The sequence below is a fragment of the Eucyclogobius newberryi genome, unplaced genomic scaffold (genome assembly GCF_026437365.1).
Source record: "Eucyclogobius newberryi isolate DKJ021-1_F unplaced genomic scaffold, fEucNew1.0.hap1 SCAF_17, whole genome shotgun sequence".
Taxonomy (NCBI): Eukaryota; Metazoa; Chordata; class Actinopteri; order Gobiiformes; family Gobiidae; genus Eucyclogobius; species Eucyclogobius newberryi.
In genome coordinates, this window is record NW_027315801.1 from 22,684,199 (window position 1) to 22,700,292 (window position 16,094).

General features: G+C 39.6%; 3 protein-coding genes across 5 annotated transcripts in view; all 3 read left to right on the plus strand.

The window, feature by feature from the left end:
• arhgap4b (Rho GTPase activating protein 4b) overlaps positions 1-3,951 on the plus strand; it is a 34,001-nt gene extending 30,050 nt beyond the window's left edge. For both annotated transcript variants that reach the window (XM_072449499.1, XM_072449500.1), the window contains exons 21-24: positions 616-705; positions 1,280-1,387; positions 1,470-1,572; positions 2,194-3,951. In XM_072449499.1, the coding sequence (XP_072305600.1) occupies positions 616-705; positions 1,280-1,387; positions 1,470-1,572; positions 2,194-2,400 (508 nt within the window). In that variant the 3' untranslated portion in view covers positions 2,401-3,951. The remainder of the gene's footprint in view (positions 1-615; positions 706-1,279; positions 1,388-1,469; positions 1,573-2,193) is intronic.
• A 135-nt stretch (positions 3,952-4,086) lies between these two features.
• Positions 4,087-6,712, plus strand: cav4b (caveolin 4b). Its single transcript, XM_072449502.1, has 4 exons — positions 4,087-4,282; positions 4,682-4,908; positions 5,573-5,760; positions 6,391-6,712. The coding sequence occupies exons 2-4, from the start codon at positions 4,687-4,689 to the stop codon at positions 6,566-6,568; spliced, it is 588 nt and encodes a 195-aa protein (XP_072305603.1). The 5' UTR covers positions 4,087-4,282; positions 4,682-4,686; the 3' UTR covers positions 6,569-6,712.
• Positions 6,713-7,355: 643 nt separating this feature from the next.
• Positions 7,356-16,044, plus strand: fam50a (family with sequence similarity 50 member A). Of its 2 annotated transcripts, none has more exons than XM_072449504.1 (13): positions 7,356-7,612; positions 8,288-8,372; positions 9,396-9,495; positions 10,342-10,475; positions 10,546-10,622; positions 10,968-11,034; positions 11,119-11,180; positions 11,869-11,945; positions 12,724-12,778; positions 12,896-12,944; positions 13,037-13,107; positions 15,363-15,473; positions 16,021-16,044. In XM_072449504.1, exons 1-13 carry the CDS (start codon positions 7,502-7,504, stop codon positions 16,027-16,029), a joined length of 1,008 nt encoding a protein of 335 aa, XP_072305605.1. In that variant the 5' UTR covers positions 7,356-7,501; the 3' UTR covers positions 16,030-16,044. The 2 variants fall into 2 exon arrangements, with proteins under 2 accessions (XP_072305605.1, XP_072305606.1); XM_072449505.1 differs by having other exon boundaries at positions 10,342-10,468; positions 10,548-10,622.
• The last annotated feature ends 50 nt before the right edge of the window (positions 16,045-16,094 follow it).

The window sequence follows — 16,094 nt, forward strand, 5'->3', positions numbered from 1 at the left end:
TACAAAATACACTTGAACTGATATTGATATTGCAATAAACAATACACACCTTCCTATTAACCTATTAACTAATTTCACTTACCTGAAATTCAGAAGAGAAAACAACATGACCTATAATGAATATATTATGACATTTCCCCATGTGTGGACAATAAAGGAATATCTTATCTTATCTTATGAGTTATACATTAATTTCCAAAGGTTTAAAATGCTTGGAGTTTTGCAGCATTTGCAAATAGAATCAGGAGTGATGCAGCAGAAAAAATATCCATCACATTCACAGCACTAACACTCCAGTCAACACTAGCACATTTAGAGAACTTCTTAAAATAATTAATCTGGTTTCGCTGCTGCCAAAACTCCTACAGTCATTAAATCACCTCGAAGGAAAGTAATCACTCTCTGTTTTTAAGGTTAACTCAAGCTTTTCAGATTGAGTATATTTGCTGGTTTATTTATTCCACTAATATAACCATTTGCATCTTTTTATTTTACTTGTGGTGCTTTTATGTGCCCTACGACCTCTTACTAAATGTCTTGTTTTTTATTTATTTAAACATCTTATGGTGAATTTTCCTAAAACATTCTATATTTTTGTTCTTGTTCTTCTTCCAGGATGGAGCGAGGGAAGAGAGATGAGGTGGGTGGAGGTGGAGGCAGCACTGGGAACCTGACCGTAGAAGATCCAACGGAGAACCCGACAAGGTACAGAGATACAACACAAGCATTACTTTAAAGTCTGTGTGCAAGACTTAAATAGTTGTGTTTCAGTTGTGTTCATTACTGTATGGAGATTGAGATGAGGTGTGAGGTCGTTATGTAAGATTTTCAACAGGCCTGGACTGTGCGTAACAAACAATACCAGAATATTTAGAATGATCTGCAACAGTGTGTAAGCGGCTAATAGTCCCTCTCATGGCTGACATAGAAAGATGTTGCAAAATAAAGCGAGTAATGCATAAATAGTGAGCTCTGTAATACATTTTAAAAAGCTAGTTTGATTACCGGTATATGTTTTGTAGTCTCACTTAAGTATTCAGATTTATTTTTACTTTCTGTTTAACTCTTTTCACTTCTGCTTTAACTGCTCACTCATTCACACAATTTTGCAGTATATTTTATGAGGAAGTCTATTCTGAAAATGTATTTATAACACTCAAAATGATAGAAGTAATCTCCATGAAATTTACTTCATTTACATCTGATTTGATCACATACCTGTATTTTATTATGATGCTATGCATTCACACATAAATTGAATCCGTACGTATTGTGTCAGGATGCGCGTGAACAGTGACAGTGCATCGTTGCCAGGGCGACAGAGAGCAAGCGAAGTCAGCCCAAACAGGAAGCAATCTATGTCTCCAGCAACAAGGCATTTTCCAGTGTAAGTTTAAAGTCTGACAAGAGTTATAGTAAACAAGACGTCAGTGTATGACTCAAATATATTTGTATTGTTTTAAATGAAGGTCCCAGGAAAGGAGACACACCCTGGACACACTGCGACAAGCGGGCTTCAGACCAACAGACAGACCAGGCTTCGTTCAGCCCGACAAGACTGCAATTGACAAGGTTACAGAAAATGTAATTTTAACAAATTTTAAATTAATGAACAAAAATATTGATTTACTCTGGGCCATAATAGTGCATGTTGTCTGACCTACCATTTGCTATGACTAAAACTGAACCTGAAGTCTTGTCATTATAAACTTATGTGTTGTTAACATTGTGACCTCTTGTAACTTCTTCTGTCTGAACTGAATGGTGTGGTGCTAACTTACAAACATTAATAGAAAAGGCTATTTTAAGTGCCACGGTATTGTTGTTTTGAATAATTTATCATCTGAGAATAAGAGTAGGTGGTCAATAAAGTATATTATTGATTTACACTGCCCACAAATCTATTACGCAATGATGGTCAATGCAATACAATCAGCAGTGGAACGAGGGTAGAAGAAAACAATATATAATATTATTGTCTCCAGATTTACGGTTTACATCAGGAAAAACATCTGGCATCCACTCCTACACACCTCTGATTTGTTTGAAAGTATTTGTATGAGTTGTTGTCCTCTTAAACGGCCAGACACTCTCAAATTAATTATGTTGATTTAGAAAACTGTGAAATAGTGGGAATAGCTGAAATGTGGAGGCTAAATGTCTCATATTTCTCACGTCTTTACTGTTCTGTAGGAGATGATCAGTCGCCAGATGAATTCGGTGTTCAAAGAGCTTCTGTCCCGCCAGCCCTCAGTGCAGCCCTCAGCTCTGCCTGTCCCGGCTGCTGCAGCACCCCCTGCCTCCTCCAGCTCCTCCACCTCCCCTCCCCTGCCTCAGCCCGTCACTAAGAAGGGAGGCTTTGGGCTCCGAGGCCGCGTCCTCTTCAGACCTGTGGACTGACAGAGGACACACTTGTTTTTTGGCCTTGGTTCTGTTGAAAATGTTGGAGACTCTTTGACACGTGTAGAATATCCGTGCCATCTTGTCAAGTTCTTCTTATTGTGTCCAGGTGGTAATCATTTTGTTCTGTGGACTTTTTTGCATCTTTTGGGACATGTATAGGCATCATCAGACTTGAAAAGTGGACATAACTTCGCGCTGTCCCCTAGTGGCAGGCCTGAGATCAGCTCACAAATAGTTTTAATTAAAAGAAGAACACTGATCTGGGGCCTGTGTCTAGGAGTGCCTTCACATTCTCACCTTTATGTAACGTCTGTGTAAAAACTGTGCTTGATAATTTCATGTGGTTTAAAGACTTGACATGTTCAAAAGCATGCAGCTTCAGCAAACACACAGATCAGATCATCCACAACTGTGTAAACTGTGAAGACTGGGGTGTGGAAATGCTGTGGCAATGCTCTCACAAAAGAGCACAACATCAAATGGTCAAAGACTGTCTTTAGTTTCATGGTAAGTGTAGGGAGTTTCTGAGTAATGGCCTAGCTTTGAGAAGCTTGTCATACTTAATCCAAGCAAATCACATGTCTACTTTTCAAAGGTACCAAACACATAAAAAGCATGCTGAGGATAAACGAATCACATTGTTTACTATTTTTTCCTTAAGATTGAAAGCATTTGTCACAGCATTTCAATTCTCAAGGACTTAGTGTTTACACAGTTCTGTATAGCGCATCTATTCCCCGTCGTATGTGAGCGTCGGCCTGGTGAAAGGCCAGAACTCAGGGCTTTAGAGTTAGAGACTTGCTGACTCAGGTGTGGTTACTGAAGGATGAACGAGTTTCTCTTCACTCAGGGCTTTGGTCCACTCACTGGAAACTGTGCCCGCTCCTAAAGAGCCAAAATGGCCCCCATGTCAGAGAGGACGGCCATGATCCATCCTCTGTGTTTAACTGTGAATTCTGACTGAAGTAATCTCTCATTTTTACATCTTGGCCCTCAGATTATCTTTCTGTCTAATTAATCTGCGAGTCTAGTACTTAACTGTGACTGTGAGCATTTTCACTGGAGGTGTGTTAATACTGTGACTTTAACAGAACAGGAATAGAACCACTGTAAGAATAAGACTGATTATTGATTTTTATTTTTTTTACATTACTTTTTACTTATACTATTTCAAAACTAGGTACAATTTCTGTGAAAGACTTAAATTAAGGAAAGTTTTATGGGTAATTTTGAAACATGACTACTATTCTACTAATAATTCTAAGTTAATTTCCCTTTGATTAGAGAATTAAGTCTAATAACAGTTCAGTTTTTTACAGTGGTCCTCATTCCAAACTATAACTTGGAGAGCATTTTAACTGTTTTACACACAAAGTTCTGTTGTGTTCTCAAAAGCATAGAAACAGAACATTAGTTTCTAGTGATTCTTCTTCTATGACAAAAATAACCTGTTTTCTGCATCACTCTTTGCTGATGTCAACAAATTTACTGTGTCCAACAACTGTATGTGCAAATGAATAAATGAAAGGTGTAAAGAAATGTCACAAATCCTCTGACTTCCTTTGTCCTGATGCCAGTGTGGAGAGACTAGCCCACTGCTGTAATTCGATCCAAGAGCCATCCACTGCTCTGCCTAAAATAACCTCTTTTCCACAGCCACAAGTCCAAGGACTTATCCCCATTAGTGTGGCTCGTGCCTGCAGGTCCAGCCCCGGGTTTGAGTCGTGCAGGTGTTTTGTTTGTACTTGTGTGTGTAGTGCCTCTGGGGATACTCTGATGAAGTGATCTCATTGACATTGGAGATTATCGCACATTTCAGTGCTCCTCTGTGCGTCTGACTCTGCCATTGATACCAGATTAACATAGAACTTTAAATACGGTAAGTACAACGTGACTGAACTATTATTTTATGACTATTTTATGTCATATAGCTGCTGGCTGCCATATAATTGGTAGCCATATTTGTAATACATTCTGTTATGAGTAACTTGTTTGCCCTACTTTATTTAGCAGGATAAGTGTTTCATAGGTCTAACAGTTTTAGCTGGACAGAAGCTCTTCATAATAATATAACCCTAATCACTGTAGCTCAGTTCTTATTAAAATGTTCTACAGTGAAATTTGTATTTTTTGAAGATTTCAGCATTTCCAAATTACCACAATTATGTGTTGCATTTTCAATTCCAGGAACCACTGTCAGTTCTCATCTGTCTCATGTCTGCCGTCCACATGTGTTTTATGAATAATGTGTATGTGTGTGTGATCCTGCTGTGTGCAGTTACAATGATCAGTGATGAGTGTCTGGTGGAGTGTCCCATTGATGATGATGAGGGTGAAGATGAGGATGAAGAGCAGCTCGTCCTATCAGCTCCTCCCCCTCCTGAGTTTGCCTCCAAAGAACCCACCCCTTCACCCAAACCTCCAACAACACCTGCCACACCTGCTCCCAGTCCTCCGGCCCCTCCAGTCAGCAGGGACCCCTACGGCATCAACCAGCATCTCAGGGTACATCGATCGTTTATTGGTCGAATTTAAATACTTTGCTTTCCCTAATTATTTTAATGAACATACATACAACACATTCTGCTAACGAAAAACCAAACACAAAAAGTAATCGGCTATAGAAGGCTTACACAAAACACAGCTAACCATCAGATCAGAGAGACCTGTATGAAGATTATTTTGTGTTTTTATTAAGATTTATTTTTTGTGTTTTTATTACGATTTATTTTTTGTGTTTTTATTACGATTTTTTTTTTGGGACTTTTTTTTTTACATCGAATTTTATCTTTATTTTACATCAAATCTAGTAAAAATATTCATTGTATATAAATATGATCACATTTTTTAAAATTCGATGTAAAAAAAAATATATATATAAAAAATACGATGTAAAAAAATAAAAATCGTAATAAAAACACAAAATAACCTTCATAGAATAAACAAGAACATTATTTAAAGAAAAGAAAAAAAAAGCTGTTCTGACTATTTTATCTGCCTGCATCAGCCACATGATGATGCTATTGTGCAGGGGCCAATGAACAGCTCTGATTGTTAGTGTATTTATTCTGAGCACCTAAATGCATACTGTAACATACACATCTATAATAAATGTGTGTAGTGTTGGCGTGTTAACATCAAGTCTTCATCTGTCTTTTCTCGTGGACAGGTGGAGGTGAGTGACGTGCTGGCTGAACCTGCCTCTCCTCACAGCATAGATCAGGTCTGGTCTTACAGTGTGCGTGGCTTTGAGATGACTCGTGTTTGGAGCTACAGAATCTTGTCTCTGCTGCTGGCCGTCCCCTTTGCTCTTCTCTGTGGGGTCTCCCTCGGACTTTTAGCCTGTTTACATGTCTGGTACGACCTCACCAATATGACAATATGACACTTGCATAAAGCACATAAGAAACATAACATGACATATTAATTCACACAGGAAGTGAGTCACAAACCAGCATACTTTATTTCAATACTTTACCATTTTTTTCTTTAGCTTGCCTATTATATCTTAAAGGTGCACTATGTAACTTTCTTGTCTTTGTTGAGATGTGATTACTTTACCAAGAATATTCCACAGTGTGACAGTAAGCTAGTATATTTTACATTTATTCAATTACATGTTTCTATGGCTCAAAAATACCTCGAACAACATGCATTCTTACTATACTCTCCATAGACCTGACCTGTGACTTGGCCTGGTGGCGTTCTCTGCTTGTCTCCATGGAGAGACAGATAAGTAAGGCAAGGAAATAACCTCTCTATGGAGACAAGCAGGTGCCTTACCGTCCACCAGAAACGGTTCCTAGAGTGCACAACACCATTATACACACAATACATTTTGACAATGAATGTGTTGCTTACAAAATTGTACAGAATAAGTCAAGCGTTATGAGCACTTAACAGATTTAGTAGCTCAGGTATGTTGTCACTTGACAGACGACTAAATGACTTGTTTTTGCTCTAATGCTCTTGATCCTTCTGGTGCAGGTTTGTGGTCCCGTTGGCTCAGCTTAGCCACACCTTCGTCCCATGCGTCCGCTCTGTGTGGATGGGTGCTGTTAATGTCCTCATCGCTCCTCTGTGCACCAGCCTGGCCCTCTGCTGCAGTCAAGTCGCCATCATCTTTTCCAATAAGGACTGGCATCCCATAAACCCTGACAAATAGAAGGGGACAGAACACCAATGATTCATTTTGATTATGTTTTTGTTTGATCCAAGCACAATTTGTTTTATACTTGTTTATTATAATATGTTTGATTTCAATTGTAACTATAAATTATGTATTTAATTGTGTGATGATTCATTTAAAATAAACTAATTGACTAATTGCTTAAGTTGCATTGGGAGGTTTCAAATATTTCTGTACTTTTGACCAACATCATCCATAATCACACTGAAATCTTTTTATTTGTATTATTTTTCGTAAAAAGGGGCGTTTATAGGACATATAAGATGAGACAGAACATTATTATTTGTTAAGGAAGGATATTAACTTGTTAAAGCAGCTCTTGATAAACAGGAAAGTACAGATAGCACAAGACAGTATAAAATATAGCCTACATATCCGGCTATATATTATGATTTTAACAAAAATATAAGATTAGAGGCCTGTACCAAAAATCTTACATACCTACATTTTCGTACTTTAACGTGGGCTACATCTCATCACAGGTGCCAGGTATTGCCATGGATACGATTTTATTCCATGGGTATTGCACAGTCGGTTACATTAATGCTTATTGCACTGCAGAATAATTGTTGTTTACTCCCTGAGCCGTGATTGGAAGAAGATCCCTCTTCCTACTACTGAAGGAGTTAATATTAAACATTCGCTTGGCACAGATAATATATAGCAGAGATGATCATTGGAGAACGTCCTTTTTTGACCAATCGGTTTTCAGGACTACCTGAAGAGGGCGCCAAACAATACACTTAGATTACCCAGCATGCTGCGCTTCACCGCCATCTTTGTTGTGGTCCTGTGGTCTACGCAGAAGAGAGTGGTGTCCACTACGTCCATAAAAACTATTTAACTTAAACATTTCCTTAGTTTGACCTGTGATTTTGAATACGTGTACGTGGACAGAACAACGTTGCCATGGCGCAGTACAAAGGAGCCGCCAGCGAGGCCGGAAGAGCCATGCAGCTGATGAAGAAGAGGGAGAAAGAGCGAGAGCAACTCGAGCAGCTCAAGCAGAAAATAGCTGAAGTACGAAGCATTTCACTCTTCAACTCTTACACAGATGTATTGTGGTGTGTCACTCTGCACATGAGCATTCAGTTGTATTTTTATTTAATTACAGAGTTGTTTTTATTAAACCATATTGTGTGGATCTGACAGTATGTCGAGGTACAGTTCAGAATCAAGTATTGTCCAGAAGTAAAGTTGACCTATTAGAGTTTACAACACATTGTATAATAATTAATCATTGGATTTGTATAAGACATTTCATGACACCCAAAGCCCTTTACTGGGCATTTTGCTGTAATCAAAGCTGCCCTGGGACAGACTGACAAAGCAAATCTGCCAATCTGCGCCATCGGCCCCTCCAGGCACTACCAATCATTCACAGGCACACTCACTCTCTCTCTCACACTCACCCTAAGGACAACAACAGTTTACTCTAGAGCCACAGTCGCTCCACTGTTGAACCTGGTTTCCCCAACAGTCTCCTCTCCAAGTACCAAACAGGCCATACCTGCAGCTAGCAGACCTTATGTATTCAATCACTGCACAAAAACAAACCCAAAGAAAGGCTAAAAATGGCAACAATCAGTGGAATTACCGTTATTCCCCTGACTTCACCAGGATCAGGACACAGTGCTATAATGCTATAATAAAAGTGTAGTGAACACAGAGTTTATTGTGTATGTGTTTTCTCAGGACAACATGGTCAAGTCCAACATTGATAAGAAATTCTCAGCTCATTATGATGCTGTGGAGGCAGAGCTCAAGTCCAGTACAGTTGGTAAGTATGTTACAATTTTATTTAGTTTTTGCATAATGTTAATTGGTCCTGGAACCTTTTCACACTGGACAAAAAAAAATCTAATTTTTTACTTGATCAGGATTGTATCTTCAAAATGTTTAAGAAGTGCCTAAATTATCTGCTTCTTTTTAACGTTTCTGCAACATAATTTGTTATATCCACCTATTGCTCACTCTGAGGCTGACCAATACGTCTGTGTTCAAGCATAAAGCTGCATTAAACACAGAAGCACAAAGCGATATTATCAAAATAGGGATCAGGGACGGGGATCAGATCACAAATCATTGTTTTTGGCGTTTGGCCCAGCCCTAGTCTTTTGGCTACCTGGTGAAATGATAGGACTAACCATTATAATAATGACACATCAGGATTGGCAGTGTGACCATATAATATCCAACTGATCTCCCTGTTATGATTTACAAATCTGTTTAATTCCTCTCCCTGTCCTTTTGTTGGTCACCCTCAGTCATGATCTGACTGATTGAACCAATCACAGTGAAGTAAATTATTTTAGTTACCTCTGTAAGGCAAAGTGTAGCTGCTTGTATGATAATAAAGCCATAATTAATTTGTGTTAATTTGATGAGTTCAATGGATTTGATCATCATGAGCCATCTTGCCTGTCCCTCAACACCGATGCAACATGTTCAAAAACATTTTATATCAGATTTCACAAGGAATAATATATTCCGCATGTGTTCCATGTATGTTATTATTATGCAGATGCTATTCTATACTTGCCAAACTATGAATTAATTTAGATGAGTAAGTATTAAGCTAAAAGAGACGTGCATTTTTACATTTAAATTAAAATTTGATTTTACTTTTTTTTTAGAAGATTAAAACAATAAAGTATGACCCCAGAACCGTAAGTGGAAGTGCTTTAAAAACAAAAAAATGTTGTTCTTTATTCTGTGAACTATTTCTCCACATGGTTTGTGTGTACAACTTGAAAGCGTGAAGCGGAACTGATGAAACAGTTGAATGATGTGTTTGGAACAGGTCTGGTGACACTGAACGATATGAAGGCCAAACAGGAGGCTTTGGTGAAGGAGCGGGAGAAGCAGCTCGCCAAGAAGGAGCAGTCCAAGGAGCTGCAGCTGTGAGTCAGATGTGCTCCCCGTGTCACGGTCTCAGGGCAGAGGTCAACCGAGCATGAATCAGATCAGAAGAGCTCGGACCCTCCAACCCTCATCCATTCGAGTGATGAGGGCGCCCAGAGTTCAACAGCTCATGCTCAAAACAACATATTTAGATTGAACTATGAACAACAAAGTATATCAGGCCATGTTTCAGCAAGAGCATTCAAAACCACACGGGTCAGTCGAATGCATCAAAATCGTTCGCGTCAACACTTAAAACCTATTTCATATATTTTTGGTAAAAGCCGTAAAACCATAAATTAGCGGGTACGTTCACGAGGAAGCCCTGTAGCTGACTATTTAGTACTGACTAATTATTTGTTCTGCCATATGTGGGCGATACGTAACAACTGAGGCATTTTATTCATCCTAAGGCTTTAATGGAGGATGACTTCATAGTATAAAGCTGGCTGCGCAATATATATATAGTATTTATTACAAAACCTTGAGTTTTATTTCACAACATTTAGGTGAAAAGTGTGGTTCTTTGCACCAAAACTTTGCATTGTGGCTTTTGAAACACTAAACTTAAGGTCTGAAACTAAAACATGGTTGTCTTAATTCATTCTGGGTGTTCGTGGGGTAATAATAATTTAAAGCCATTTCCGTCTCCCCAATAACTGAGGCCAAAATGGCAGTTCATCTTTTAGCGCCAGAGGCTGAGCTCTACAGTAGTGCTTCTCTAGGCACGTCTTCAGCTGGCACAGGAAACTCTGGCTCCAGTATACCCGATGAAAGGATTTAGTTTTGTTTTTAAGCTTTCCCGCAGTTTCGTGTTATTAATGGAATCCCCCTTTTTTTTGCAGCAAACTTGAGAAGCAAAAAGAGAAGAAAAGAAAAGAGGAGCAGAAAAGAAAAATTGCCAGTTTATCTTTTAACCCTGAAGATGAGGAGGAGGAGGAGGAAGAAGAAGAGGAAGGAGAGGAGGATGAGCTGGATGGTGAGAATATATTAAACAAAATGAATACAGTTCATGAGAAAGCTAACTTATAATGACTTTGATGGCAAAGACTTTCCAACTAAGAAGAAGAAACTGGGGAAAAATCCAGATGTGGACACAAGTTTTCTGCCAGATCGAGACCGAGAGGTGAGACCGAGAACTATGTTTAAGACCCCTTTTTTATGGCTTTGTGTTCTCGGAGGGGACTGGTTCATATTTGTAATCACACCATCAACAAACTCTATAAACAATTGCTCTGTTGGATATTTTATTGTTGAGCTTGGATGATAAATTGTGTAGAAAAGACCCTGCTGTGTTCTTTGGAGATTGAAATGTTGTTCAAATCTTCCCACAACGTAAAATGCATTTTTGTTCTGCTGCGTGCTACATTTTACACTAACATGCTGGCTCAAGTTTTAATGTTAAGCCCATTATACCATACCTGAAGGGCATTTTAACCCCTATGTATTATGTAATAAATATGTTGTTTAGGAGGAAGAGAACCGCCTCAGAGAGGAGCTGAGGCAGGAGTGGGAGCTCAAGCAAGAGAAAATCAAAAGTGAGATGTCCTCAAAGTGTGTAATTATGTTTATGGCACACATTAACAAGTTTCTAAACCCGTATTATTTGCTTTTGTTCATAGATGAGGAGATCGAGATCACATTTAGTTACTGGGATGGATCCGGACATCGAAAGACTGTCAAAGTACGCATAGTATCTGCTGCACTCAAAGGGCTTTTCTCGGCAATGTGGGTGGTGTCTTGTCTATGGACACAACCACATTTCCTCTAGCGCCCCACTATGGCACCTGGTGTTCTATAAATACTACTGCACATGTTAAAAAGTGCAATTATTTAAAGGCACAGTATTTAAAGGCGGTATGGACGATTTTTCGGCGATTTGAGAACGCAGGCGGAAGTGCGCATGCGCCCTCCCCCGTGTGGACTGATACAACACACACGTGCGTTTGTTTATTAGCGCAACGGAGCGCATCGCATCGCTCGTCTCCCGTAGATTTCTGTCCACTTCTGCGTCAGCTCGAACTGTCTTTCTCCGTCTTCATTTTGCCCCGTACACTGAGGGAACTATATTATGATAGATCCATGCGCTTAGGCACGCGGAAACGTGGGGAAGAGCCAGACGCGGCTGCAGGTGAGCGGTAGGTGCGTTTTATGATTGATACGTGGCAGGACAAATGATTTATCCACGCCACGAGGAAATATGATAAAAAATTTGCTGAAAAAAATCGTCCATACCACCTTTAACTTTCTGGAGGTGGAATGTCACCTGCATAAATAAATTGCAATCCTTGTAAAATCAGTTGTACAGTGACATGATGGTTTAAAGTTTTCTGGGCCACTCTAAATCGTACATTTGTATGTGTACTTAACAGATGAAGAAAGGAAACACCATGCAGAACTTTCTTCAAAAAGCCCTCGAGGTTCTTAGGAAGGACTTCAGTGAACTACGGTACACATGCACTCACTTTATCTAATACATATACAGGTCTGGGGTTGGCACACTAACCATGACACATTCCAAAATGTACATTTGAAGATATTTTAGTCAGATGCAAAATGTTCAGACTAAAATATGTTGACGCACCTTAACTGCCATTACCGAGTGGCTCGACAGTTGTTCTCTTGCAACATTCATTCAAACCTCAAGGTAGTGTATTTCTGTCTGTTCTTTTATCATGAACTGCTGTGCTAAAGGTGCCGTCTGGTTAAGCATGTCTTTGATCAGTCCAAAGACATGGTGAATCGCTGCATCAGGGACTAGATTTCCGTGTCCTTGGCTGCTGAAAGTGAAAAGGCCAGATAGCATCAAAGACAAGTACAAAAGCACAGGTGATACTAAATTTAAACTCAAATAGAACCAAATAGAACTATTTTCTTCTTAATGCAATTTAATGTTGTTTTTGAGCACAGGAAAATCTATCATTAGGAATAAATACTGAAAGAGGAAGAGGCCTCTTTCAGTATTTACTCCTTCATATTCTCAGCAAAATAGCACCAAAAAGCATCAGTACGCAGGGATTTACTTATTTTTTTCTTGGGGGCGAATTCCCCAATGAAAATATTGTATAAACTGTAGGCTATAAAATAAGGCCGTGGCTGGAGAGCCGTAGCGCGGTCAAATGGCCGCGCAGTTTCAGGGACCGCCGCATTTCAGCAACAATGATAATTGTTACAGAAAAAAACAAACATTTAGATTTTGCCTATGCCTTCTTAATGTGTCTTTGCAGCTCTGCTGGTGTAGAGCAGCTGATGTACATAAAAGAGGATCTGATTATCCCACATGTGAGTGCACTTTCTCTTCCTCATAATGTCAACGAGATAAAATGTTTGTCTGGGCTGTGTGCCAAAACAGTGTTATCAGTTTAATTTTATATATTTTTAACACTCTCCTCCTTCTAGCATCACAGTTTTTATGACTTCATTGTAACCAAAGCCAGAGGCAAATCAGGTCAGTCCCTTCCCGGTGTTCCGCAGATGTTCCATGTTGCACATGTAGAGCAGAGTTTAACACAAGGACATGTTTTTGCCCTCCCTCCACAGGTCCACTCTTCAGCTTTGATGTCCACGATGACATACGGTTGGTGAACGATGCTACAGTCGAGAAGGATGAGGTGAGGACAGCTTTATGACTTATAACGGATGGAACAGTGCTAACTTTGAACAAAAATGTCAGTTTTAGACACAAATCAGTCTCATTTTAGAGCAATAAAAAAAATATGTTTTTAACAGTTTGTACATGACAGAAATGATAGATTCTCACTTTGAAGAAATTGAGGCTCTGTCCAAAAACATGATAAACATTTTGTTTCTGTTTGTAATGATTGTGATTTTTTAACTTAATTTCAACCATTGCTTTGACAAAACAAACGGTTTACTTTCATATACTCAGTGAAAATAGAAAGTCCAGAGGTCATGATAACAAGTATGGCAATAGTGTGTTTGGAGGGGTCAATGGCGTAAATTACAAGCCTCATTTCAGTGTGGAAAGTAAATGAATAGGGCATGCAATTATAAAGTGTCTTGGAGCATCAGGAAAACCCAAATATCAGGCCAAATCTCAATTTATTAGGCCCGAGCGCCACAAGCTGGCGAGAGGCCTATTAATCTCGTAAGGCCGTGCGAAGCACGGCTGCGAAAGTGCGCACGTAGTGCGCACGAAATCGAGCGCGAAGCGCTCGCCCACTTCCAAACACTCACTAACGCACTCCTCCACTCATGCACGCCCCGTGCATACTAATTAGTTGTAGGAAAATGGAACATTACCGTTGTAAACGGGCGAAGCCCGTGCAAAAGTTCGCACTAAACGAGCACTTTACATTGGGATGACGACCGCGAAGCGGTCGTCATCCCCATATAAAGCACTCATTTGCGCTAAGTAGCTCACGAATACGTTCCCCATCTCTTGCATGTTCCGTGCATATAAGCATGTAATGCAAAAATTGAACATTATTACTGTATAGAGGGCCAAAAACACAAAGTGGGCGGAGCCCACTCAAAATTATCGAAAGTACCCGTCAGTGACCAGGGACCCACACCATGAGGTAGGAAAGCGCGAGCGCTTTCCGAAAATGTATAGTTTATGATATTTGAAAAATGGGAAACATTGTTTTCGCATCGGAATATTATTCTTTCTTTCTTTCTTTCTTTCTTTCTTCTTCTTCTCGGGACCAACCCCCCTATTTTTCACCCAGTGAACATTGACGAAAAGTCACAAAAATTTGCACACCTCTAAAAATCGTGCCTCTCTACATTCTGGCTATTTCCCTTTTCTAAAATAAAAAAAATTGGCGCGTCAGCGCCACCAAATGTACCAAAAATGCATTGAGAGATGGGAAATGACCCAAAAAAAATCTGATCGTAGAATCATGAAATTTGGCGCAGAGGTAGATGGTGACAAGAGAAGTAAAAAATATTATTACGGCAACGCCGTCCCCCGAACCAAATGTCGGCCATATTGCTTCAAAAATGGCTAAACATGACTTCGGAGTCTTTCCAAACGTCGTACTTTTGCGAACTCCTCCCAGGGCGTTGGCCCTAAAAAGCTGAAATTTGGTGAAAATGCTACTGAGGAGTGGGACATCAAAAGTTATCCAAATTACATTGATACCTCTCACGGTCTCTGTGCGGCGAAGCCGCAAACTGTAACTAAAATTTCAGAAATCTCCCATATTTAAAATTTCTGCCGTTTGCGCAGATAAAGTCCGAATTGCGTCAAATTAGAATCAGTTGTTAAACTCTTTGCCCTAAACCTACTTGAAGTGAAATAAATTCATTTGGCGCCACAGCGCCCCCTACAGATTTTATATGGAGGTTAAATGTTTAGTTTTGCGAAATTATATGAAATTTGACACACAACTCAATTTTAGCATCCCCATCAAAAAAGTCAATGAGACCCATGTCATAATTGTTATGGCGTTGCCGTAACGATGACCGAAACCTCCCATGTTATTCCAATGGGGCCAGAACATGTTTACACTTTAGACTTTCACAAACTCCTCCCAGGGCGTCAGCCCTATTAACCTGAAATTTGGTGAGACTCATCTTCAGGACCATCAAAAGTTATCCACATTTTCATTCAAAGAGTCACGGTGTCTGTGCGGCAAAGCCGCACATTTTGCCAAGAATTCAAAATAAAATTGCTTTTTGATGGTAAAACAAAGGGGAGAACATGTGACAGCGTCACAGATTCAGCAGTAGGCGTGATAAAAGGACAATTGGGGCGCGTTAGCGCCCCCTCCTCTTGCGGCGTGGCGGCGGTGTGGCGGCGGCGTGGCGAGGGCCGATCATTGCCGCTTGCGGCTATATTTATTATTATTATTATTATTATGCTTGTCAACAAATCAATGTTCCTCACTTCCGCACACAGTCTCATGCTGGAAAAGTGGTACTGCGGAGCTGGTATGAGAAGAACAAGCACATCTTCCCTGCGAGTCGCTGGGAGCCCTACGATCCTGAGAAGAAATGGGACAAATACACAGTGAGTAGTTTTAGCATGAACCAAAATATAGTGGCACTGGAAATCAGAAATGTCTTGTTAGTCCGTCTCATTTTCAAACACAGGCTCCACTAAGGTTGAAAAGAAAACCGATACTGTTTGAATATGAACTCTCCATTCTAGTGTTGAAAAGTATAAAAGCACTTGATTTGCCTTTCCAACTGCAGATGGAAAACATGATATACACAATATTGTTAATTTTATCCCAAAATCTTGAACAAAACAAAACATGCAAACTGCAACCATGCAACCAAAACTTTAAACATTGACTAAACCAGACTTGAAATCATTACCAATTGATTGCTAAACAGGCCATTTCCAAGTTCCATTTATTGTCCAAATTGAATAAGGGAATTTGCTGGAAACGATCAAAAGGCTGCCTCATGTTTTTGGTCTAATGTTGGAGCAGGAATGGGATATTTTCTTAGCTCGTGTCAAAGTCAGCAAATGCAGAAACGTTTTCTCGTGTGATGATAGACCTGGGTTGAATTAGTTGGTTTCATTTGGTTCTTATTTTTCCTTCTTCCAGATCCGGTAAACGCAGTCCTGTCATCAACAACTCTTTGATATTGTATCATTGTTACTCTTTATGTAAATATGTGT